General features: G+C 37.6%; 1 protein-coding gene across 1 annotated transcript; it reads right to left on the bottom strand.

Moving 5' to 3' along the window:
- Positions 1-84: 84 nt before the first annotated feature.
- Positions 85-26657, bottom strand: rnf145b (ring finger protein 145b). The gene is made up of 11 exons (XM_049466746.1): positions 26442-26657; positions 20227-20435; positions 17033-17141; positions 16074-16165; positions 13458-13693; positions 12240-12415; positions 11435-11575; positions 9622-9804; positions 8409-8556; positions 7345-7701; positions 85-6261 (listed from the first exon to the last, which is right to left on the bottom strand). Exons 2-11 carry the CDS (start codon positions 20408-20410, stop codon positions 5779-5781), a joined length of 2109 nt encoding a protein of 702 aa, XP_049322703.1. The 5' UTR covers positions 20411-20435; positions 26442-26657; the 3' UTR covers positions 85-5778.
- Positions 26658-27979: the final 1322 nt, after the last annotated feature.

Here is a 27979-nt window from a genome sequence, read left to right as displayed (position 1 = left end):
CCACACACCAGACCAGACCTCACACTATACCACACACCAGACCACACCCCATCATACCATACTATACCACACACCAGACTCATATTAAGCAATAAACCATTTATTTCAGCATTACATTCAGCATTATAAATTGATTACATTTACAAAAAAGAAAAAAATAATAAAAGTTTACAGTCTGGTGAGCTTTTTTTCACACATTCTTATTTAATAATAAAAAAGTAGATAAAGAAAAATGAAATAAAAGGTAACAAAAAACAAAAAATACTAAATTCAAATTAAGAGTTTTGCTTATTTAGGCTGCTGAAAATACACTGAATAAAAAAAACTAAAATAATGGAGGGAAAAAGTGCTGAAATAAACGCTACACGCTTTCCCACCTCCTCATTTTATTTCCTTCAAAAAAGTGCAAAACTAACATTATTAGATTACATTATCATAACTATCAGATTATTATATACGTACCTGGCGTCTGTGTTCGCTCATACATTTTATTATATATTTATATGTATTCATGTGTACACAAACCCGCCAAATACGAAAGAAAAAAGCTGTAATACTGTCGTTAATAAACGTCACGCTAGTCTGCATTTTAGCAGCGCTAACGGTTCAGTGTCTTCAGGCTCAATCCCACTTCTACCACTAGAGGTCACTGAAGTGTTCCCGCAAGCCTGAAGGTCACGCCATAACGTACGACGCTGCTTTAAACACTGTTCGGCATATCAAAAATCGCTTTATCAGTTTCAGGAACGAAGAGTAGATAGCTATACATGTAGCAACTTGTATACATACATACATACATACATACATATACACACTCATACATACAGGGCTGTACCTCATATATACGCACAGGGACTTCGTGCTGGACAAAGAAATCTGCGTATTTTGACTTTGCAGAAAGGCGTCACATCATTCTATACAGCAGGCCTGTCACAATATATATATATATATAATCAACTTAATACCATTCAATTTAGTTACTTTAATCCGGTTAAATTAGATTCTGCGATTAATTTGGGCAGGCATAAAAACAGCAATCATCACGCTCATGGTCCTCTAACACAAAACATTCTTTTTGTATTTACTTTATCAGCCCCTCCCCCAAACAGCTCTGACCAATAAGTTTAAAGAACATGACTCGTCCATTAAATACACTGTTCAGCTGTTCAGGTGCAGTTTAACCTGATTTATTACCCAGATAATAATCACTACAGCTTTTAACTAATGCTAATCCATGTTAAACTACACTGAAATACTGTACATGTGCTAATCCGAAACACAGAACATTATTATTATAATGACTTTATTAGCCCCACCCCAAACAGCTATAACCAATAAGAGAAAAGAACGTGACCCACCAAAAAAACCTACTCCTCATGTTTGAGGTAAATAGCTGTACAGGTGCAGTTTAACCTGATTTACTACTAAAGCTAATCTCCAATCTGCCGCAAGTACTCTACATGTGCTAATCCGGAACACAGAACCATCTTCCTGTATTTACTTTATTAGCCCCGCCCCAAACAGCTCTAACCTATAAAAGAAAAGAACGTAACCTGCCTAGCAAATCTACTCCTCATGTTTGAGCTAATTGGCTGTTCAGGTGCAGTTAAACTTGATTTATTACCAAGATAATAATCACTACAGCTGTTAACTAATGCTAATCTCTGCTGCTGCTGCATGTTAAACTACACTGATAAAATACTGTGTGATGGTGCAGAACACAGAACCTTTTCCCTGTATTTCCTTTATTAGCCCCGCCCACCCAGCTCTGACCAATTAGAGGAGAGAACGCGATTGTTGAAACCAAAGATAACAAACTCGTTAAACTGATTTAAACCAGAGAAACGAACTACAGGTCAAAACAGGCCAAATATCGTGAATTCTATTTAAGAATAGGGATTTTATTTTGCTTGCTACTTCAGTGTGAGGACTTTATATATTCAAATTTTAACTAAATTATGAAAATATATAGATAATCATTAATTTTTAAAGCTAATGTGTTGACGTAGTATTGTGTTTTATTAGTATAATTAAATCATAATCGGCACAATTTGGTCCTAAAATGAAAAAATGATCAAAAAAATCTTTATAATTTACAGAATTTTCATTTAAGGTGAAAATATATTGTCCAAAAAGAAATTTTTTGGTTATTGTGACAGGCCTACTATACACAAAATAAATCTCAATAGAGACACTCATCTGATAAATATATATCTAATATAAAAAACAAGTGGCTATGTAATCTTAATTTGCCCTTTTTTGGGGTGGAATTGAAATCAGGACACTGAAATAAAGCAGGACATTTTTTCAGGAGGCGAACCCATAATGCATAACGTGATTCTTCACCCTTTTCTACTTCTACTGATTGTCTACGTCCAAAAATATTAGATTCTCACATCCAGGCTTTAAAGAATAAAAGCTGATCCAGATCCAGATTCAGATCCAGATCCAGATCCTAATTCTGTTTCACACAGAGTAAACACAGAGATCCTTACAGTAAACATGAGATAAAGGTATTCTGACTCACATGTAGCACAAATTCTGTATTATTAAACTGTTTTCACACTGAACTAAAGCTGCACGATATTAGCAAACAACTAACTGATTTAGAGACAAAAGTGTTAAACAAACCAAAATAATCTGTGAAACATTTTATTATTTAGCTGCTCTTATCTGGGGAGATGTTAACTTGCGTTTTCTGAGGCTGGTAACTCTGATAAACTATGGCTCTTTCTTTCCTGGGGCGGTCCTGATGAGTGCCAGTTCCATCATCATAATGTTTTTGATGGTCTTTGCTGTAACTGCACTTTTCTAAAAATTAACATTACTCAAATATTCACTATTCACTGTATACCTGTAACTCTACCTCTTCACTACTTTACTTTAACTGATGCTCTCAAACACTTTATTAAGAGACAAGAAATTCAAGTAATTAACTCTTGATGAGTTCAGCACAGCTGTTAACTGAAAGCCTGAATTCCAGGTTACTCTACCTCATAAAACTGACTGAGAAAATCCAGCAGAGACGTTCAAAACTGATCATAAATAAAATGTAAATAAAATATAAAACATATTCTGGTTTGTTTAACACTTTTTGTTTACTAAATAATTTCATATATTTCTCTTAATAGTTTGGTTGACTTGAATATTAATGTACATTGTTCTTTTAAAGCCTAAGCATTCGCACCTATGCCAGAAATCCTAATGAAAACGATGTATCTGAAAGCATAGCTGTGAAATTTCCATGTTCAGTGTGAAAACAGCTTTAAGGCGTACACGCTCACACAGCAGGTAAAAGTGGAAAAAATCTGTTTAAAACCACGTAAAATCTGATAAATATCTGATTTGGCCAGATCAGAATTCATGCAATTTCTTGATCAAGAAAAAAGTGGGGGAAAAAAGCCCTAAAAAACAGGAGGACCAGTGAGTTTTTAGGCTTGTTTTTCTCGGTCCCACGACATCACGGCGTTCAGTAGCTCCTCCGTTTCCACTCGCTGTTGTGTTTTTTTTAACATGGATCTCTGTGGAAACCGTGGCGCAGCCAAAGTGTAATTACGGTGAGCGGCAGTGGACAAATATCTATTTTATTAAAGGGGAGGAGACGAAACTCAGAGATGTGCGTCCGGACGGGACTAAAATTACTGGAGGAGCACGGAGTTCAGAGAAAAACAGTAGATAATTCAGCCTGTAACACGTACATGGTGGTTCTGGACGGGAATAAAATCACAGAGAATCCCCTAACACCCCTAAGAAACTTATCCCATCTGAATACAGCTTAACACTGTAAGTAGACAGGAAAAGCAGTGAGTTCAGGAATTTAGGGTTGGCATAATAAGCTAATATATCAAATATCCGGGCTGATGTGTCTCACTTTTTCTAATAAATAAGCTCAAAGACTTAGAGATTCTAACGGGAACGAAACTGAAACTTCACGTGAAGCTCAAATAGCTGTTGTTTAGCACATGTGCTTCAGTTACACAACAAAAACCGTTTAGACGGATATCAGATATAGATCACATAAAGAAATCACCACATAAAAGTGGAAACTGCATGAAATAAACATCAGATTTGGCCAGATAATCAGATTTGGGTCACTTTTATCTGCTGTGTGAACGTATCAGTTTGGTGCATCATTCTTTTCCGTCCATCAGGATCAGGGTGCATCAACAAATTGAGTAAACTTCAGTCAAAATCATAATTATACGCCTTCAAATGTAACAGTTTTCAGTCAATTTCAACGTTTCAGATCATTCGACTTTCAGAAGCTGAAGCGATTGTGGTTGAATGTTTGTAGTGCAGGAAGAGGAAATTTAGGGACCATTTGAAATATAATCAGAGCTTCTGTAAAAAATATCCAACAGTTTGGAATTAAAAGCTCAGATAAGCTTGAAGTTCATACAAATTCAGAAGACCTAACTCTTAACAGCTCTGATAAAGAGCATCATCATCATAAACCTATGAAACGGGCGTGTCCAGTTCAACCATCAACATCAACATCCAGCACGAGGATTTCTTCACACACTGGCAACATTAAGGTTCTTTCACACAGAGTACGATATTTACGGACATAAAAGAAAAGAAAGAAAAAAAAAAGATAAAACGTAAACCAAAAACGAAATCAACACACATTAGGAGTGGGACAAAATACTGATATTGCGAAACATTGTATCGTCTTTGTTTGTAAAATATTATCGAAATGTTGCATGCACAATTAGAGATATTGTAATTGAATGTTGATTTGATTTAAGAAAGCATGTAATGCTGTTTAAGGGTGGAACAAAATATCGAAATTGCAATGTATCATATCGTTTTGGTTTGTGAATAGGTCAAATAGTTTAAGAAAGTAATAACTCTGTTTAAGGGTGGGACAAAATATAGATATTACGATATATCAAATCGTTTTCGTTTGCAAAATATTATCGAATTGTCGCATTTAAAATGATTGATATAGTTACTGAATGTTGATTTGACTTAATTATAGATAGTTATTGAATGTTGATTTGATTTAAGAATGTAAGCAATATTGTTTTAGGGTGGGACAAAATATCGACATTGTTATATATCGTATCGTTTTCACTTGCAAAATATTATCGAAACATGGTGTCCAAAATTATAGATATTGTTATTGAATATTGATTGATTTAGGTAGGTAAGTAATGCTGTTTAAGGGTGGGTCAAAATATCAATATCGCCATATATCGTATCGTTTTCGTTTGTTAAATATTATCGATATGTGGCATCCAAAACTACAGATATTGTTATTGAATGCTGATTTGATTTAAGAATGTAATAACGTTGTTTAAGGGTGGGACAAAATATAGATATTGCAATATATCGCATCGTTTTAGTTTGAGAATTTTAATCGAAAATTAAAAGAATATCCTGGACTAGTTAGTAGTTAGTTAGTTAGTTTGAATTTTAGCTTTTAGCTATACCCTTATTCATTTAAATCTCACTCTCAGGCTCCCTACTGTAGTTTGCAGTGAGATAACGGGAAATAAGAAAAGGAAATAGTGGATAGGCTCATTATAAACCATCTCAGCTCTGCTATTTTAGCGTCCCTTGCTAGTGTACTATGTGGGGGATGAGATTAAAGAGCGCTGAAGTGGACAGGGAGCAGAGAAACAGAAAGAATGGACTTTAATAAGAGCTGTAAGACTTGTTATAAATATAATCACATCCGTTGTGTCTGAAAAAAACGTACTTTGTGTGAAAGAACCTCGACTCTAAGACTCTTAGTAAAGACTCTAAGCAGACTTAAGCTGAGCACAGATCTACTTAAGAAGGAGGAGAGACGCCTAAAGAAGTGGAGTGCAGATCTTCACTGTCCGCGAGCTCTTCAGTCTGGTCTTCACCGCTTTTCTCACACCTCGACCAATCACATTCTTCGGATTCTTCTGGAATAATCATCTGCAGCGACGGTTCAGGCTCTTCCAGCTCTGGATCTGCAGAAGTTTGCTGAAGACTCGACTGGGGCTCCAGATCTGGTGAGGTTTTCTCAGCAGACGTGGTTTTTTCTTCTGAGTCCGACCCGCCGGACGATTCTCCTCGCTCTGTCTCTGGAGAGTTCTGATTGGCTGGTGGGGTATCGGGGGTATCAGGGGTATCCGGGGCAGGTGGAGCAGGAGTGTTTGCGGACGGTGCCTGGCTCTTCAGCTGATTGTGGCACAGTGGGCAGGTCTCCTGCACGTAGAGCCACTTCTTCAGACAGCCAGCGTGGAAGAAGTGTCCGCAGGGGGTGATTACCGCTGATTTCATGTCCTAAACAGGAAAAGAAGAAGAATGAAGACAAAGAAGCATCGGGATTAAAGTGATGAAGAGATGCATAGATTGCTATAACTGCTGGAGCAGCATTCACATTACCCGCTAACTGTGTTCGCTTTTTCATCAGTCAGAGGGGAGTATTAAATTTCTGTAATCTGCTCCCAACCCTGGCTAGCACTGCTGGAGCAACATTAGCATCACCCGCTAACCACCTTCGATATTTCAGCGTTCAGAGGACAGTTATTAAAAGGCCTGTAATCTGCTCCTAACCCCGGCTAGCACTGCTGGAGCAGTATTAACATTACCCACTAACCACTTTCGCTATTTCATCGTTCAGAGGGGAGTATTAAATTTCTGTAATCTGCACTGCTGGAGCGGTTAGCCGCTAATGCTCCAGCCTTAGTGCTGGAGAAATTCAGAAATCTAAACTTACTGTAAATAAACGGAAGTGCTTTACTGAGATTATAAAGGGAGGGATGCTGAGGGATGAGATTATAAAGTGAATAAGTGGACAGGGAGCTGAGAAACAGAAAGAATGAACTTTTATGAGAGCTGTAGGACTCTGTAGTCTATACAGCTGTTTTTGCTTGTTAATATGTTAAATCAGAAAATGTGTAGGCTCCACTATGCTGTTTTAACACTACTAGATCTGGTGGTTACTCCATTTGAGCATCAGATTACCAACCCGTCAGCTCACAGTAGTAGCAGTAATGCTAGCATCTTTCAGAAATCTAAGTTTACTGTAAATAAACGGAAGTGCTTTACTCACCCCAATAAACCGAAGTAAAGCTTTTAGGAGAGAAATCTCTGTAGATTAACATCTAGCACTCGTTTAACTTTAAAATAAAGTCTTTTTTTATTACAGTTTTGTTTACTTAACTTTACTTAACTTAGATAGCTACCATATGAAGGTGGCTCAAATCTGACTTGAAAAAAAATCTGGATTTGGCACGCTCACACAGCCATGAAAAAAATATCAGATCTGAGCAAAAGAATTCAGCCTGGTAATGTGAACGTTGTCTAAAAGTCCTGTAGTCCTGTAGTGAACACTGGGTCTGAGACTCTGAGATTATTACACACCTGATAGCAGATGGAGCAGATGTCGTTGTGCTGCTGGAGCTGCAGGGTGGAGGCCGTGGGCATGCTCTGGATTTTGTGCACGGCGTCTCGGCGGAGCAGGAAGCTCTGCCAGCCCAGCTGTGCCCGCAGCCACACGTTGTAGTAGGCGTGCACCAGGATGATGGTGGAGCCCATCACGGTCCACTCGCCGAACAGCGTCTCCGACACGCCGTACGCCACCACGCACAGCGCCACCACGAACTCCAGCAGCCGGTACGTTCCGTTCACGTAATAAATCACCTCGTCCATGTTCTCCACAGGAGCCTTACGGATCTCTTCCACCATAAACAGCACGTAGATCAGCAGGGTGCCCAGAACCTGCAGGAAACAGCGGAGGTTAAACGGGTAAATAAAAATGTATTACTGTATTTTTTTCGCACTATAAGGCAAACACGATTATAAGGAGCATTATGCGACACTAGGAGGGAACAGGGGTATCACCATATTTCCCTCATAATTTATCTGCTGGGTGGTGGGATAACAAAGTAAATGTAAATAAGTAAAGCAAAAATAGCACTGCTAAGGTAAATGCATTATTAGAATTGCAATGCTTTATGTATAAAAATAAATAAATAAATAAATAAATAAATAAATAACTGTATACAAAAACCTTAAACAAAAATAAAGGTATTCAAAACAAATTTAAATAAAAAATAAATAATAGTATATGGGAAAAACTTTGAACAATATTGTATATTTTTTCCTAACTTTTGCCCTCAAGTGATCTTCTGAAATGTTAAATAATGGAAACTTAAATGTCAATCAAATAATAAATGTAAGGTCAAAATGGAAGTATATTCAAATAAGTGGTTTAATAAATGATTAGTTTAGATTCTGATATGTATTATTATTATTATGTATTTTTTAAGACAGTAATAATAGTGTAGTGCAGTTTTTACTGTGTTATAATATCTCAGGATAGTTTTAAAGGTTTTTAATTACTATCTTTTAATGTGCAGAGTAAAAGTTTAATGTAAAGCATCATACAGAAGCAGCTGGGTGTGTGTGTGTGTGTGTGTGTGTACCTGCAGTGAGGTAAGAATGCTGGAGGAGATAATGATGAGCAGCCAGAAGTCCATGTGGAAGAACTGGCAGATCATGTAGGACATGTAGGCTGGAAACACCAGAAGGAAGAGACAGAGGCTGACGGCTCTGAAGTGCTTCCACAAACTCCTGAAGAACAGAGACAGAGAGAAAAACATCTCAGAGAACACGTTAACATGTTCAGCAGTGCTGTGCAATTAATCTAAAAAATATATACTTGTATATATTAATACACAGCTCTAGAAAAAACAAAAGACCACTTAAAAAGTTGAAAACCTCTGGAATATAATCAAGAGGAAGATGGATGATCACAAACCATCAAACCACCAAACTGAACTGCTTGAATTTTTACACCAGGAGTAAAGCAGCATAAAGTTATCCAAAAGCAGTGTGTAAGACTGGTGGAGGAGGAGAACATGAGGTCAAGATACATTAAAAAAACGTAATTAAAAACCATCATGGTTATTCCACCAAATATTGATTTGATTTATAAATGTTGTCTGTAGTTTATAGAATAAAACAACAATGTTAATTTTACTCAAATATAAACCTAAAATATTGAGATATTATAATACAGCAGAAAAGCTGAAGTCTTCCTCGAAGAAATACAGGAAGATACAACAATTTAAATGTTAAATTTAATACATTATTTTCTTTTAATATTGACGCAATTTATATAAATATGTCTTCATTTGCTCAACAGTCATTATTTAATTCACATTAAAAAATCCACTATTAAAGGTTCAAGTCTTAAAAACAACAGAATAATTAATTGTGATTAATCACAGAATATTGTTGTGAATAATCTTTTTTTTTTGTTTTTATAGACAACACAGTGTTTTTTAGGCCGATGATGATGATGATGATAGCCAATGATCTTTTAGCTTGAGGCTTTAAGCTACAAACAACCACACACTTTTGTAAAATCTTTGTGGGATTTAGGATGTGAATCTGGCCACCGCCATTCCCTAGTCCCATTTCCACACTCAGGTTTGCCAGGTATAGAACACAACAGCACCAGTAAACATCAAACAGTGTGCTGCATCTATGGAAATGGGTGAGCTGGCTAGTTTTCTGCTGAACAGGTAATCACTGAGCTTCAGTAAGGTTGCTGATCACAGCTGGGTAACTTACCAACACCACTAATATAATTTATAAATTTTACGAGGAGGAGGAGGAGGAGAAGATCCGTACTTGTCTCTGGAGGCCCCCAGTGCCAGCACTATGGGGTCAGCAATCTCCAGCATGGACTGCAGTATAGAGGCCACCACGATGAAGAGGATGATGCTGAGGAGGAAGGCCCGGTGGATCACCTGGAGCTCAATCAGTCCAGTCTGAACAGACAGAATCAGCAGAGTGATCCCTTCTGTCATCCCCCTAAGAGAGAGAGAGAGAGACAGAGAAAAGAGAAAAAGAGGGAGAGAGAGAATGAAACAAAAGGACATGAGATTACGCGCATTACTTTTGCACCAACTTAAAGCAGCAATCCAAAGGTTTTTACTTTTACATTAAAAGCAGTAGTTAAACAACCGTGACTGAAATAATGTGACTTTTTTAAGCAGTATTTAAAAAGTAAAGATATGTTTAAAGCTGATGTCCGTAAGTTTTTTTTAGATTTGGAGGATTTAGCGCCTCTCTGGTAAGAATGGGTAATTGCACCAAGCATGCGGAAGAATCATTTTAGACTGGGCGGGTGTGATGCGGTCTCCTTTCAGAGCGGATGAATCCGATTCCAGGTTATGTTCAGTCAGAGAGAGAGAGACAGCAAGAGAGAGAGACAGAGAGAGCACTAATGAGTAGGGGTGTACCATATCGTATCGTACACAATAGTATCGTCAGCATTTTTAAATATTGTGAACAATATCATACCCTGAAATATCATGCAATATCACAATATCCCCCTAATTAACACATCAGGGTACTACGTTTTTGCTGTTTTTAGCAAAAAACAAAAAAAAAACTACTTATGATTTCCCATTATATATCTACAAGAGACAGATTATATCTGTCCAGTATCGTTTTTTTCCCTTTAATCCTGAATATATGGAGATATTTGGAGTGCATTATTATTAGTATAATTACATTCTGGATCGTTGACGTCTGTTACAAATCTGATAAAATTCCTGTATTTCCTGTATATTTTTCTCATATGTTCTGTATCATATTTGATATATTTGGTATATTTGAATTAATTTTCATTTTGTTGCAGTAGGTTATTCTTGAAATATATTTTTTTTAATTCAGTGTTTTGTCATATCTCCAAGAGTATCGTTATCGCGAAAATACCATGAAATATCGTGATATTATTTTAGGGCCATATCGCCCACCACTACTACTGAGCTCTGAGTTTCCCCCTTCTGAAGTCTCCATTGCTCCACCAGCCGCTCGTGTTCAGTAAAACTGACTCCCCAGTTTTTAGAATGAATATATTATTAGGATTAGCAGGGATGGTGGTTCAGCACACTGCTACCATTAAACACTATATTTTATCCATATTCCTCTCCACTCAGAAATGCTTCTGCTTTCAGTTTATAAAAAAAACTTTAAAGAGGGTTATCTTCGCTTTTATCAAGAAGACAGTGCATATATGTGCTTCCGAGAAAGGGTGCTTTTCATGGCGGGGGTGCTGAATTATAAAAGCATTTAAAAGCAATCTCGTGAGCATTACATTTAAAGCAGGAGTTTATGTTTGAAGTACTTTATGGTGAAAAGCAACACATATGTGCCTTGATTACATTTCGAGGTGTATCTTATTAAATTCTGGCACTAATTCAGCGTTTGATTTTGAAAATGCACATTTGTGTAGTGTTTTTTAATAAAGAGATCAGGTGCAGTGAAATGTAATGCAATAGTGGTTTAACATTTCATTTTGGCACTTATTCTGCATGTTCGAGTGGAAAAGAACAGTAATGTTTGCTTTTTTTTATTTTAACAATTTAAAAAATTCCTCTCCATACTTTAAACATTAGATTTTAATTTTTATTATCTAGGAAGGACGCAAGCTAACCTGGGCATGGCGTTGTCATTCATGAAGGCTCGGTAGCCCTGTAGATAGAATTTGCAGAGAGTGAGGACGCCCAGCGCCACGAAGGAAACAGTGAAGACCAGCCCCAGCAGAGAGTATGGAGTACAACAGCACTCAGCAATACTGCAGAGAGAAACACATGCAGACCGCAGGGAGTCAGTCAATATACAGTACAATACATTATCGTGATCTCTCAATATGTTTTATTCAATACAATATAATTCTGGTATTGAAATCAACAGAGTAAAAGCCATAGATCCACATTAGAAACACATTTTGGCCATAAAACAGCAGGTTTACGTTCATATTTTAGATAAAAAAAATGACGGTGCCACTTTAAAATAAGACTACCTTTATAAAGGGTTTATAAATGGTTTACAATTATTTTATTAATGGTTACTAACTAGGTTGTAAATGCCTTAAAAATCATTAATAACCAGTTATAACACATACATAGAAAGGGCAACAAAATACCTGTTGTTTGTTAAATAGTGAACCCACAGCCATCTATATATTTGCCCTTTCTACGTATGTGTTTTATAACTCATTATTAATGATTAATGTTTAAGGTAGTTATAACCTAATTAGGAACCATTTATAAACCCTTTATAGTCTTATTTTACAGTGGTACCAAAATGTCGGAATTACCATTTTAAAAATCGCATTAAAACTGTAATTCGGATGAATCGAAATAATCAAATTAATCAAATTAATTGTGAAAATAGCCCAGCACTAGTAGATGTTTAATTTTTTTAGGAGTTTAGGTGCAGTGTGGACGGGTTCAGACCTGGTGAGGAAGAGGAAGAGCAGTCTCTCGCGAGACGGCGGCTGATCTCGAGTGCTGAAATAGGTGTAGATCTGTAAAGCGAACAGCACCAGCCAGAAGCACATGAAGAGCACAGGTAGAACCAGCTGATTCCACAGAGACATCCCCAGAGCCAGCAGCCCGTACACCTCCACCACCTGCAGCACACACACACACACACACACACACACACACACACACACACACACACACACACACAGAGACACACACACAGAGACACACACACAGAGACACACACACAGAGACACACACACAGAGACAAACACACCGGGAGAAAAACAGGGGGGGGGGGGGGAAAAACTTGATTTTTATTATTATTTTTTTTATATAAGAAAGTAACAGACCAAAAATATGGAATAAAATATATGTAAATATACACATCATACCACTGATAATGATAAGATAAATGTATAGTAATGATTAACAATAATCAAATTGGAATATTATATTCAGGGCTTCAGACTAAGTTTTTTCACACCTGTCCCAGTACCATCCCAATATATATATATATATATATATATTAGAGCTGGGCGATATGGCCCAAAAAAAAAATTTGATTCTTTTTTTTTTTTTATATCCATGTTTTTGAAGCTGTAAAGGATTAACATTATGAGAGAGAAAAAAGTGAGTAAAAACACTCTAAATATGAACTCCAACAAATGAACAACAAAATGAACAAAAACTGTGTGCGGGGGAGAGGGGCGGGGCTAAGCTCAGGGGAGCATCGGTGGTGAAAATTAAAACTCAGAGAAAATCGATTTTCATAAAAACACATAGTCCTTAGCCTTTGGCCAATTGTTTCATCTTGTTCGGTTTTGGTGTAGTCCTAGTATATAAACATCACCCTAAATAAACAAAACATTAAATTGTTTTTAAGAAAAGTCAGTATACTGGATAGCTCAAATCAACAGACTCGCTAAAAAACCATAATGGGCAAACACAAAAGACGTGTCTATTTACTGTACAATGAGTCGATAATGTAATAATAATGACAGGCCTACACCAAAAAATGACACATTTATTTCAAGTCGTATTGCAGTGTTTCCCCTAATGTTAGAGTTTTTTTTTTTTTAGCAACGGAAGCAGACGCTAAGAAACATATGTGCATGTTTTATCTTGTAAAAATTGTTTTTAAATCACAAGTTTACTACTCTGTAGCCGCTCCGTACTGAGCCGTACCTGTGCTAGCTCTCTGTACGCAGTCTTGGCCAGGTTGTAGGGCACCAGCAGGTTCATGGCCAGGAAGTAGAGCACCTCCAGACCTGTGAAGATCATGGCGAAGCGGTTGATGAAGACGATGGTCTCTAAGGGCACCAGGCAAAGCCTGGCCACCAGAGGAAGCAGATGAGCAGAGAACAGCCAGATCTGCTTAGTCTGCATCACACAGGAGCACAGCGTACACACCACCAGCTGACCTGCAGAAACAATATATATATATTTATACACAGAAATAGGCAGTTATAATCAGTTAGGCGTAAGCAGTTATGCTGACATTACTGGCGCAACCTGTTTATCCTGACACTGTTTCCCATAAGAGTGGACAGGAGAATACCGCCTCGTTCCCAGACAGCTCGTTACATTCACTGAGCTTTGTCTACAGGCCCCCTATTCACACTGAACACAAGGCCTCTGATATCCAGGTCCTCTCCTTTCAGCTTTTTAGGAAGAGCAGTGAGCCAGTCCTTTCAGCCTGGAGTAAAAACTCAACCTCTGACATCTAAAACCCATCCCCGACAACTCCCCCCTACTAGTGCTGGGGGATATGGGAAAAATCATATATCACAACATGGAATTTTTTATATCACAATAATGATATAGATCATGATATACCACATTTAAGTATGTTTTTAGTTATCCTTCCAAAAAATACGACAAAATAGGCCTGGACAATATTTCGATATCGGTATTTATCGCGATAAGAAATGTTTCAATAACGGTGATATCATTTTTGTGACATATCGATATGTATTATTTACAGACAGGCGTTTTTTAGCGGCGTCAGTTCACTGCAGCCCTGAACATAGCCGGGCTACGTCAGTGCGTTATGACGCAATCATACAGGCACGTAGCCAGATAGGCTAGGCTAGGCTAGGCTAGGCTAGGCTAGGCTAGACCTGGGCCGCCTCCTCTCCTCTCCGCACCTAAAACCCGCCCGCGATGAAACGAAACCGTTTTTAGATGAAGAATGAGCGGATAGTTGAGGGAGGCAGGTCTAATTCAGTGGTTTGGTGTTCAAAGGTCTGATAAACTTCAGACTTCAGCTTGCTCCAAATTGTTCTGGAGAGTGGAGCCGACCAGCAACAGTAATACATCCGTTCCTCCACCTCAAGCAGATTCACTACACACAATATCTTCCTTATTCTGGCTAAAACACTTAGATAATAAGAAGCTCTGCCTCTGTTGTAATGTAAAGTTATTTATATTGGTAATTTGTATATAGGTTATAGGTTTATGTTTGACAGGGATGTCATGTTTTTATTTTGCTACATGCAAATAAAAGTGAGCATTGATTTATTCTGATCATTTTTTATTATTATACAGTATTATACAGTTTTTTTGTGAGAGGAGGCTTTAAAGACTTAAATTTAAAATTTCAGACATTAGTGTACAGATTTCCATTGCAGGGATTCTTAGCAGTTTCTCTGAGGCCTTCAAAGTATTTATATCGATATCGGAATTATATCGTATTAATTAAGGAATATATCGTGATATAAATTTTGGCCATATCGTCCAGCACTACGACAAAATAATATCATTGCTTACTTTTTTCCATCTTTATTCCAAAGTGACATTAAACCAACTTTCACAATTGAGAATTACTGCCTTTTACTGCAGCAATATATATATATATGTGAATATATCAAATGAAAACAGATGAGGTAGATGCAGTATTTTTTTTTTAAAAGAACAATGCTTCTCCATTGTTCAGCTCTCATGAGTTTAATAACGTAAATATAAGCCAATATGTTTGTATTTGTTTGCTCAAAATAGATTTTCTCTTGTTGATAGATCAAAAACTCACATGACTTTTTCAAAAATTCCAGGGTATTTTTATGTTTCCAAAACGTCTCCAGAACTGGAAATAGATATTTTGAAATTCTGATCAGGGTTCATTCACTTTTTAACCAATACATTTTCCATGACTTTTTCATGACTTCAAGACAAATTTTCATGACCATACAATATAAAGCCAAAAATCACCTAAAACTATAATTGAAATTTGTTTATAGTAGGTCTAAAATGAACCTGACACACAATCTTTAATAATAAAATGAGAGCTCAATTGTGTAGGGCTAAATTACTGGCTCAAATAGATTTTCGCCATCGATAAATGGAAATACAAATATTTCTAGACCAAACTTCCACTTTCCCAAAACTTTCTGGGTATTTTTATTTTTTTATAAACTTATCCAGGCCTGGAAACTGCTATTTTCAAATTCCATTACTTTTCCAGGTTTTTCGTAAATGTATGAACCCTGTCTGATTTTTCCAGTTTGTTTGTGACCATACAAACCCTGAGTTTTTGTTTTATTCCAAAATTTATTCTAAAAACCTGCATAATTACATTCGTCTCATTTTCGTCCCAACACAGATTTTTATTTAATAGTTTTGTAATTATTGAAATTAACACTGGCTACGACCAGCCAATATGGACAATAAAACCAACCTTCAGGATTCCCTGATTATTCATCTAAATGACTTGGATTTAGATTTGGGCTGGATGTGAAACATGCAGGAATCTGAAACCAGCAGAAAGGCTTGAGAGAACTGATCTAGACTAAAAGCCATGCTTACCAATAAGAGCTGTGGAGAAGCGGTTCATGGAGAGCGGATCCAGGTACAGAGGACCTTCATAGCCAGAGTCCAGCTCGCTACGAACGTAATCCCTGAAAGAGTGAAAGAAAAAAGTGCCAAGTGGATCTTTATATAGACAGTTCTGATGAACAAATGATGGTGAAGCTCTATCTACCACAGAGTCAAATTTCATAATTAGTAGAAAATAAATTATTGAATTAAAAACTAAGGCCGAACATGTTAGCATGTTAGCTAGCTCAGAGCTAATGTTAGCTAGCTTGCTGCTAATGTTAACTTTGCTAACCTTAGTTCTCACCCCATTAACATCAGCTAGCTCTCTGCTAATGTTAGCTAGCTCTGTGCTAACCTTAGTTCTCTCCCCAGTAACGTTAGCTAGCTCTACGCTAATGTTAGCCAGCTCTCCGCTAACCTTAGTTCTCTCCCCAGTAACGTTAGCTAGCTCTACGCTAATGTTAGCTAGCTCTGTGCTAACCTTAGTTCTCTCCCCAGTAACGTTAGCTAGCTCTACGCTAATGTTAGCCAGCTCTCCGCTAACCTTAGTTCTCTCCCCAGTAATGCTAGCTAACTTAACGCTAATGTCAGTATGTTAGCTAGCTCACCACTAAGGTTAATTCCGCTAACCTTAGTTCTCTTCCTGTTAACGCTAGCTAGCTTACAGCTACTGTTAGCCAGCTCTCCGCTTACTTTAGTTCTCTCCCCAGTAACTCACTGCTAATGTTAGCATGTGCTTCCCAAAGGCATTAAACGCACCATCTAGAAAATGCAATACCTACAGCAAATGTACAGTAAATTTAAGACAATTTAAGACCAAAATTATCAAGATTTTAATTTAAGACATTTTAAGACTTTTTAAAGACACTCAAATAAGGGTATAGGGTACAAATAAGAAATGAGATTGGGTCAAAGTGTGTGAATGGTCTTTAGAGCAGTATACACACCTGGAGAGCTGGTGTCCTGCATAGAGCAGCAGAGCCGTGAGAACATACAGGTAAAGGCGCACCAAGTGCTGGCGTGGCAGCGTCAGCAGAACCAGGCTCAGGATATAACCTAGAAAAAAAGAAGAGCAACAGCAATATAGTCAAAGGTTTTATATGACTTTTTATTTATATTGCAATTCACCTTTCAAGACCCTTCAAGGAATTTTAAAAGCACGAGCATGATCTACACTTCTGTTTCTGAAACCAATACTGGTGCTTCATGCTTGATTAAATTGGTAATTGCATGATGCAAGCAACTTTCCAGGTTCTAGAACAAAATACTGTATTTTTCGCACTTAATAATGAGCGCTTAAATTCCTTTAATCTAGTGCTCCTTATGTATGAATTCTACCAGTCAGGTATTAAGGCGCAGAAAAGCCACTCTGCTGAAGTATTTTTTTTTTTACAGATAGTAGTTTTTCACAGTCCAGATGTGAGTATTATCAGCCTGTAGCCTGCTGCTAACCCCGGCTAGCACTGCTGGAGCAGTATTAGCATTACCCGCTAACTACAACGCTAGCTCTTTTGCCATTCAGAGGCGACGTGGGATGAACCGCTAGCTAATATCATCCTGGTTTTCTGGAACACTTATGGTTTCTTAGTGTAGCGTAGTCGGGTAGCATTAGCTGCTAAGCACTAGCGGCTAGCCTTAGTGAAAATCTGCATATCTTAGCTTACTGTAAATAAACGGAAGCACTTTGCTTACCCAAATAAACAGTTTACAGGAGAGAAATCTGTGTAGATTAACATCCAGCCCTCAATTAACTTAATAATTTAAAAATTATTAACTAATAATCTGAAATTATTATAATTTTATTATTATAGTTTTGTTTACTCAGTTTAGCTCTACACCTGCTTAATTTAGAAGGAAATTTATCTAGTTTAGAAGGCAACACCGCTGTTACTACTACTAATTACTAGCGTCTATTATTACTTTATAATCTGGGGTGCCTTATAGAGCGAAAAATACAATATACAATCACAGACGAGATCTGCTGCAGGGCTACCTATACCTTTCACATACGTTGATAACAAGTCTGAAAGCCTGGACTAAAGGAGGTAGGTGTGTAAGCAGCACTAATCTGGTGTTGTGAAGAAGGTGAATGGTCTGGAAGAAAGTAGTAACCATTCACGTGAAGCAGAATGAGAGCGAGAGTAATCCTGCCTTGTGAAATCTATCCTCCACCCTGGAGTCGATGTTTGCAACAAGCTTCTGAGTGAAACCCGAGGCTGAGTGTAACGCTGCTGAAGCTGTAACCTGAGGGAGCTCTGCAGGGTTAAGAGGGAAAGCTGAAGGACTGGGTTACAGCGGGAGAACGTAGCATCCGGTCCCAAGCAGATAAAAAAAAAAAAAAAAACCCAATATCTAACACTTACAAATATTACTGCATAAAGAGTTCAGAGTACAGAGCACACTGCAGACCGGCTGAACTTGAACTTAACACATGTACAGCTGCATCTCAAAACATAAGAATATCATTGAAAAGTTACTTTATTTCAGTAATTCAGTTCAAAATGTAAAACTCATATTATACAGATGTATTACACACAGAGCGATCTATTTTAAATGTTTATTTATTTTATTGTTGATGATTATGCCCCTACACTACTTATTAAAAGAGACAGCGCCAGACAGAGCGAGAGAGCATGAGAGAACGAGACAGCACAAGTGAGCAAGAGACAGTACGAGTGAGCGAGAGAAAGCGCAGGTGAATGAGAGACAGTGCAGGAGAGCCAGAGAGTGAGAGAGACAGCACAAGTGAGCAAGACGGGGAGAGACAGTGCGAGAGAGGGAAAGAAAGCACGAGAGAACTAGAGACAGCGCGAAAAAACAAGCGAGGCGGAAACAGCACGAGAGAGGGAGAGACAGTGTGAAAGAGCGAGACATATTGTGAGAGACACAGAGAAAGCGAGAGACAGCCCAAGTGAGCGAGAGACAGCGCACGAGAGAGAAAGCGTGAGAAAGGGAGAGAAACCGAGTCTAAGTGTAAGCAAGAGACGGAGAGACAATGCAGATGAGCAAGAGACAGCGCGAGTGAGCGAGAAGGGGAGAGACAGTGCGAGAGAGGGAGAGATAGCACAAGTAAGTGTGAGACAGGGCAGATGAGCAAGATGGAGAGAGTGCGAGAGAACGAGAGACAGTGCGAGAGATTGAGAAAGGGAGAGAGCGTGAGAGACTGAGAGACAGCGCTAGTGAAAAAGAGAGGGAGAGACAGCACGAGTAAGACATAATGTGAGAAACACTGCGAGAGACAGCGCACAAGAGACAGCGTGAGAAAGGGACAGACACCGCGAGTAAGCGAGACAGTGCAGATGAGCGATGGACAGCATGAGAGCAAGAGAGTGTTAGAGAACGAGAGATGGTGCGAGAGAAAGGGACAGAGAATGAGAGACAGCGTGAGAAAGGGACAGACACTGCGAGTAAGCAAGAGGCCATGCAGATGAGCAAGATCGAGAGATTGAGAAAGGGAGAAAGCATGAGAGACAGCGTGAGAGACTGAGAGACAGCGCTAGTGAACAAGAGAGGGAGAGACAGCACGAGTAAGACATAATGTGAGAAACACTGTGAGACAGCATGAGAAAGGGATAGACACCCCGAGTAAGCGAGAGACAGTGCAGATGAGCGATAGACAGCATGAGTACAAGAGAGTGCGAGAGAACGAGAGACGATGCAAGAGCCAGAGAGTGCGAGAGAAGGAGAAAGGGAGAGAGAGTGAGAGACAGCCCAAGTGAGCGAGAGACAGCGCATGAAACAGCGTGAAAAAGGGACAGACACCACAGATAAGCGAGAGACAGTGCAGATAAGTGAGAGAGGGAGAGACATTGTGAGAGAGCGAGAGACAGCCCAAATAAGAGCGAGCGAGACAGTTTGTGAGCACCAGGGCGCCTCGCTGTGTTTATGCATATTTTATGCAAAGTATTGAAAATAGTCACTTTTCGGTACTCGGCAGTACCGACACATTTTGGTTGGTACTTCTTTGATAGAAAATGTTCATATCCAGCCCTATATCTGTGTAAAAGTGTAAAAAAAAAAAAAATTAAATAAAAAAAGTAAAAGAAGATAGAATTTGGTACACCTGTTTTTTTTTTTACCTGCTGTGAACTGAACGTAGCCCGAGCTCTTATCTGCTAAAGCTAATGCTCTCAGTACTCACCCACGTAGTGCAGGTAGAGGGCCAGGTACTTGTACTGGAAGAGGGGGTTGTTGTTGAGGCTGCTCCTCTGGATCTTCTGGAAGAAGGAGCTGACGTCCCAGCGGTACAGAACCTCCAACAGCATGATGCTCGGCACCCGCAGGCCCACGTTCAGCACCGCCTTCAGACGTTCCCTCATAGCCATGGCCACGGGCTGCCCTCAGAACCAGCTAACGGGGAGAACAAAATAGAGAGGACACATCATTAGCATTACCGTATTTTTCAGACTATAAGGTGCACTTAAAATCCTTTAATTTTCCCAAAAATCATCAGTGCTGCTTATAATCCGGTGCTCCTTATGTATGAATTCTATAAGTCAGGTATTAAGGAGCAGTAAAGACACTCCACTGAAGTACAGAGTTATACAGGAGTTTCAGTAAAGTTTCTCCAGCACCAAGGCTGGAGCAGAATTAGCATTAGCCGCTAACCGCACTAAGTGTTCAGAGGTAAGTATTATCAGCCTGTAGCCTGCTGCTAGCCCTGGCTAGCACTGCTGGAGCAGCATTAGCATTAGCCGCTAACTGCGCTAAGCGCTAGCTCTTTCGCCATTCAGAGGTGAATGTATTGGGCTGCAGTCTGCATGTTTACTGTGTTAAACTAACTACGTATTATTAACCACTAGACAATATCAAATATCTTAATTTGCCCGGAAGACTAAGGGTTCCTCAGTGTAGCTCTATAGCTCGCTATCAGTTAGTTGCTAATGCTAATGCTCCAGCACTTTATAAAAAAGTACTTTATTACCCAAATATACAGTTTCAGGAGAGAAATCTGTGTAGATTAACATCCAGCACTCGATTGACTTTAAAATATATATTTGTTTAAGAATCACAGTTTAATTTACTTAACTTGGCTTAGCTTTACAGGTCTCGCTACTGGGTGAATTTAAAAGAAAAAAAATATATGGTGACAGCTCTGTTCCTATTACCAGTTACTAGTGTCACACAAAATGTACATTATAATTCAATGTGCCTTATGTATGAAAATAGACCAGAAATTAGACGTTTATTGATATAATCCGGTGCGCCTTATAAATTCCAAAATACAGTAGCTCCAATTAAAGCTACAACTAGGACTGGACAATAACTTAGTAATAAAATATACAAAAAATAGATAATGTTTCAATAACATTGCTATTTCTGTGGCTTTCATATTGTTCACATCAAACATTAAACGTTACGGTACCAGTAAAAACTTTGGAACCACCTTCACTAAATTTATGTGTCCAAACTTTGGAAAGCTAATAATGCAAGATCAATTTTCAGACCAAAATTAATAAAAGATAATTTAAGATCAAGACGACAGCTCCTTATAATGCACTTAATGTTAAAAGAATAATAAAACATAAATAAATATAGAAGACCAGGACTGAGGCGCAGTGAAAAAAAATATAAAAAGGTCCTTAAAATTAGTTTCTGTAAATTTTACTAAATTAAAAACCTCTAGAATATAATCAAGAGGAAGATGGATGATCACAAGCCATCAAACCACCAAACTGAACTACTTGAATTTTTGCATTAGGAGTAACGGCATCACATGGCTTTTCCTACCATTGCTTTGCTGATGACACCCAGTTATACCTGTCATTCTCACCTGAAGATCACTCAATCTCTGCACGGATATCGTCGTGTCTCTCTGACATATCCTCATGGATGAAGGAGCATCACCTTCAATTAAATCTCTCAAAGACTGAACTTCTGGTCATACCAGCAAAACCATCTTTTCAGCACAACTTCTCTATAAGTATCGACTCTCTCTCTCTCTCACCAACAAAGGTTGCTAGGAACCTGGGTGTTCTGGTTGATAACCAGCTCTCCTTCACGCACCATGTGGCCTCAGTTGCTCGGTCCTGCCGCTTCGCGCTTTATAACATCCAAAAAATTAGACCGTTCTTGACGCAACAGGCCACCCAACTCCTGGTACAAGCGGTCGTCATCTCACGCCTCAACTACTGCAATGCCCTGCTAACTGGCCTCCCGGCCTGTGTAGTAAAACCACTCCAGATGATCCAGAACGCAGCAGCACGTCTGGTCTTCAACCAGCCAAAACGGGCACATGTCACCCCGCTGCTCATTGAGCTCCACTGGCTACCAGTTGATGCTCGCATCAAATTCAAAACTCTTACAATCGCCTACAAGGTGATGACAGAACAGGTTCCTTCCTACCTGCACTCTCTCCTGAAGGCTTACGCTACCTCCCGGCCGCTGCGCTCCTCCAATGAACGTCGCCTCGCTTTACCAAACAAACATTCACACAAAGCAATCCAGACTGTTCTCATACAGAGTTCCCCAATGGTGGAACAAACTACCTTCCACTACCAGATCAGGAGAATCTCTCGCTATCTTTAAGAGACTCCTGAAGACAGAGCTCTTCAAAGAGCACTTACTCTCCTAACACCTCTAACTAACTACCTTCTACTACCAGATCAGGAGAATCTCTCACTATCTAATAAACTCCTGAAGACTGAGCTCTTCAAAGAGCACTTACTCTCCTAACACCTCTAACTAACTACCCTCTACTACCAGATCAGGAGAATCTCTCACTATCTTTAATAAACTCCTGAAGACAGAGCTCTTCAAAGAGCACTTACTCTCCTAACACCTCTAACACACTAACTACTTCTAACCCCATTTCCTTCTTCCCCTCCTTCACTTCTCTATCCCTTTATTTCCCTTCGACCTCCTTTAAGCCCTATCTAAAAATGGGTTATCTAAATTCCTATTACTTTTGTACTTCATTATTGTAAGTCGCTTTGGACAAAAGCGTCTGCCAAATGAAATGTAATGTAATGTAATGTAAAGTTATCCAAAAGCAGTGTGTAAGACTGGTGGAGGAGAACATGATGCGAAGATGCATAAAAAACTGTGATTAAAATCCAACCAAGGTTATTCCTCCAAATATTGATTTCTGAACTCTTAAAACTTTATGAATATGAACTTGTTTTCTTTGCATTATTTGAGGTCTGAAAGCTCTGCATCTTTTTTGTTATTTCAGACATCTCATTTTCTGTAAATAAATGCTCTAAATGAGAATATTTTTATTTGTAATTTGGGAGAAATGTTGTCTGTAGTTTATAGAATAAAACAACAATGTTCATTTTACTCAAACATAAACCTATAAATAGCAAAATCAGAGAAACTGATTCAGAAACTGAAGCTTATTTTTTCCAGAGCTGTATAAAAGAATGCATTTCTCTACACAGGAGTTTTATAAGTAATATAAAACCCCAATGTGCATGGTTATGAACGCAGCGTGACTCTGGAATGTAATTAGTAAGATATTTTAGATATGAATACAAGTTCACACAGGTATATGTAATAAAGAGATTAGAGCAGTACTCTCTAAAACACATAAAACTGATGTTGTTAAAACATTATTCTGTGCAGCACTAATGAGGTATATAATAATACTTTATTTTTTATATAGCGCTTTTCTAAAACCCAAAGACGCTTACAGTCATCATTTGTGAAAACAAATAGAAACATTACACAACAAGTGGTGACAGACAATCAACATAGTACGAGAACAGACAGCAGGGATAAGTGGTATAGTACATTAAACAGAGGGAAGGCCGTAGGCAAGAGAAAAGAGGTGAGTCTTGAGTGTAGATTTGAACAAGGAAAGAGAGGAGGATTGTTTGACCACAGATGGGAGAGAATTCCATAGTTGAGGAGCAAGTCTGGAAAAAGCCCGATCACCAAAGCCACGGAGTTTATAGGTATGAACATTGTTTGTGTGTGTAGATAATGGGTCTGATTATTATTGACTATTTAACAGAATGATAATGTAGTAACACAAATGAACTTGCAATTATTAGGGTTATTAATTAGCTTTTAAAATAGAAACAAATACTTTAAACCTACTAAATAAATTAAAATAACTACAATTAAACCACAGTTTTAAAAACTCAGTCAACAAAAAAACACAATATTGGAACCAACTGCAGTAAACCTCAAACAATCAGCTGACCTCCAGCTCCAAATAAAGTACAATCTCAATTAATACTTATTAATACTCTAAAATAATATTATTATTACTCTAAAACAATCTATTAATACACATTAACACTAGTCCTAACCAACTGCAGTAAAACCCGACCAGTCACCACTCCTCCATCTCCAACCCAGCACAATCTCAATTAATACTCTAAAATAATACTATTATACTGATTAATACTCATATATTACTATTAATACTTTAAAGTAATACTATTACTACTCTTAAATAATATTAATACTCATTTATACTCTAAAATTCTACTAATACTCAATTAACACTCTAAAATAATACTATTAATACTATTAGTACTCATTGAGCCGCTCTGCAGATTTACTGTAACGTTAGCAAACAAGCTAAAGCTACAAACATGAGCGTCAGTTATCTTAGCTTAGCTAACTCATTAGTTGTTAGTTGAAATAAAACTGAATACTCAATACTCTAAAATAATATTAATAATACTCTTTAATAATACTCATTAATACTAACGTTAGCCCTGAACAACTGTGGTGAAACATAACCCGTCAGCACTTCTCCATCTCCAACACAGGGCAATCTCAATTAATACTGTAAAATAAAACTATAAATACTCATTAGTACCGTAAAATAATATTATCGATACTCATTAATAGTCTAAAATAATACTATTAATACTCAACAATACTCAAATAATACTATTAAAACTAATTTATACTCTAAAAATACTTAATAATACTAATTGAGCCGCTAGATAACAGCAGCTCCGCAGATTTACTTTAGCTAACAAGCTAACGCTACAAACATTAGCTTCAGTTAGCTTAGCTTAGCTAACACACTAGTTTGATAGTTAGCGGGCTGTTAACAACTGTTAGCTAAGCACACGCAACTATAATAATAATAATAATAATAATAATAATAATAATAATAATAATAAGCGGGAGTAGTTGCCCTGTTACCTGTAGTTAGCTATAGTTAGCTAGCTGCATAGCTAACGCTAAATCCGGTGTTCTGTCGATTTGTGATACCCAGTCCATTTGTGCTACTTACCGGAACTGCGCAACCGCTGAACCACGTGTTTTAAAACCTTTTCACGCGTTTTTCACACAATTTTCAATAACTGTATTTTTTTTTATCTCATTTTACAATCTGAGTGTAGATTACAATTAATACATTAATTAAAATGATAGTGTTAATAATAAACAGCAGGGTTATGCCATATTGCTTTTAACTTTCTGGCACGATAAAAAAAAACTCCATGTCATGTAACTATTAGCTACGATTATACTTAAATCAATCTTTTATATATATTTGTTGCAGTAGTAACTACATTACTGAAATTAATCAAAAAAGTAAATGACATATAGGCAAGAATATATATATATTTAAATAAAATATAGCAATAATACCCTAAACTATTACAATAATTTATTTTAGGGCCATATTGGCCAATCTTTAATTAGACCTTTATTAGCTTATTATTTTAATTTTAGGCTTAAAATACGTGTACTGCCTTGTACTCTACTGTGCTTAAATGTACTATGCTATACTCTAACGTTACTGTGCTGCATTGTACTATACTGTGTTGTACTCTACTGTGCTGCATTGTACTATGCTGTGCTCTACTGTGCTGCAATGTACTATGCTATACTCTAACGTTACTGTGCTGCATTGTACTATGCTGTGCTCTACTGTGCTGCAATGTACTATGCTATGCTCTACTGTGCTGCAATGTACTATGCTGTACTCTAACGTTACTGTGCTGCATTGTACTATGCTGTGTTGTACTCTGCTGTGCTGCATTGTACTATGCTATACTCTAACGTTACTGTGCTGCATTGTACTATGCTGTGTTGTACTCTGCTGTGCTGCATTGTACTATGCTATATTCTAACGTTACTGTGCTGCATTGTACTATGCTGTGTTGTACTCTACTGTGCTGCATTGTACTATGCTATACTCTAACGTTACGCATTGAATTCTATGGGTTTAAATTATATCTATATTAATTTCAGCCTTCGAATCTATTTAATCGATACACTTGTCGTATATATTTCTTTCTTGTATTTTTACTGGTAACTAAATATACAGCAGGGTAGCAGGATTTGATAAGGTAGCAGAAATCGGCAGAGCACCGATTAGCCGTTAGCATATAACGGTGATCCGGGCCGATCCGCCCCTCACTCTTGAGCGTAAACCCGCACCTGATAGAGTTCAGTTCCCGCTGCTCGGCCCACTGTGATCGCGCTGCTCCGCGGGGATGTGGATCATGGTAGGCCCGGGGAGAGCTGGGAGCTGTAGCCGGTCTGACGGAGCTGTAGTTCGGGAGAAATCAGCGGCGGGATATCGGTTCTCCCGCACACCATCCACAGCCATTACACGGGTTCCTCTAGCCCTGTTCTGCGCATGCGCACTGTGAAGGCGCGGACAGACATGCGCAGTCTAAGCGCGGCTGGCTGTTAAAGAGGAGGGAGCACTAGAGGGCGCCAGTGAGAGTTCAGTGATAAACACACCACAACTAATAATAAAATAAATACAGAAACATATGAATAAATAAATGTGAAAATACATTATTTAATAAATAAATAAATAACTATGCATTTAGTAGTTTTTTTTATTAATCTATACAATTGTTTATGCGTGTATTTATTTACTTATTCATTCATTTAAATGTGAACGTATTAATTTCACACATTTTTCCAAAAACAGAAAAGAAAATGCAAATATCGTTTTGCGCTTTCTTTTTCCAAACGTGTGAAAATATGAAAAAAAAAAAATTGCAATTTAATTTTTCACTTCAGCACAAGTCATGCGTGACAAAAAAAAATAATGTTTTTTTTTTCATTTCATTTTCATTATTATACAGGTATTTCACAGTCAAATCTAAAATGAAAAGCTAATAGTGAAAACCAAAATATAAGCTCCACTTTCCCCTTTTTTTATAATTTACTTTTTTTGTCATAGTATTTCCACACGTTTGGATAAAAAGCACAAGGCGATATTTGCATTTTTATTTTAATTCTCATCAGTTTTATTTTCCTTCCATATAAAACCATTGTTTTCAAATTCCATGACTTTTCCAGGTTTTCATGACTGTACGAACCCTGTGTTTACTTCCACTTCCACAGAGTTAAACCTTACTAAACTTCTAACCTCATTTCCTTTCCTCCTCTATCCCCCTATTTCCATTTGACCTCCTTTAGGCCCTGTCTAAAAATGTTATTTTTATTTTATTTTTTTACCTTAAACGTCTATTACTTTATATACATCATTATTGTAAGTCGCTTTGGCCAAATGTAATGTAAAAACATGTTGAATCCATGAATCATTTAAAACTTGTAGTTTCTAATTACCATCAGAAAGCCTGCGATTGTTTTAAATATTTTTGTTAGTTTATTTTGTTTATTTTCATTTATTACTTTTTTTCATTTTAATCTTTGTTTTCATTCTTGTTCTTAGTTCTATCATCCTTTTTTCATTGATCATTCTTAACATTTCATTTTACTTTTACTATTATCTTTTAACATATTTTATATAATTTTTTTTAACTTTTGTGTCAATTAGCTTTTTATGGTAAGTTTGTGTTATATATATATATATATATATAAAGTTGATTTAAAATGAGTAGTCAACCTCTGTTTTTTTCGAGTTGATTCGCTTTTTTTTAACACTTTTTTTTTTTTTTTACTGTGTATCGTTGCATAAACAGCATAAGGAAAGAACACAGCTAAGACAACGGAGA

The sequence above is a fragment of the Astyanax mexicanus genome, chromosome 17 (assembly GCF_023375975.1).
Source record: "Astyanax mexicanus isolate ESR-SI-001 chromosome 17, AstMex3_surface, whole genome shotgun sequence".
Taxonomy (NCBI): Eukaryota; Metazoa; Chordata; class Actinopteri; order Characiformes; family Acestrorhamphidae; genus Astyanax; species Astyanax mexicanus.
The sequence above is the reverse complement of the archived record's forward strand: the minus strand, read 5'-3'. Positions and strand labels throughout refer to the sequence as shown.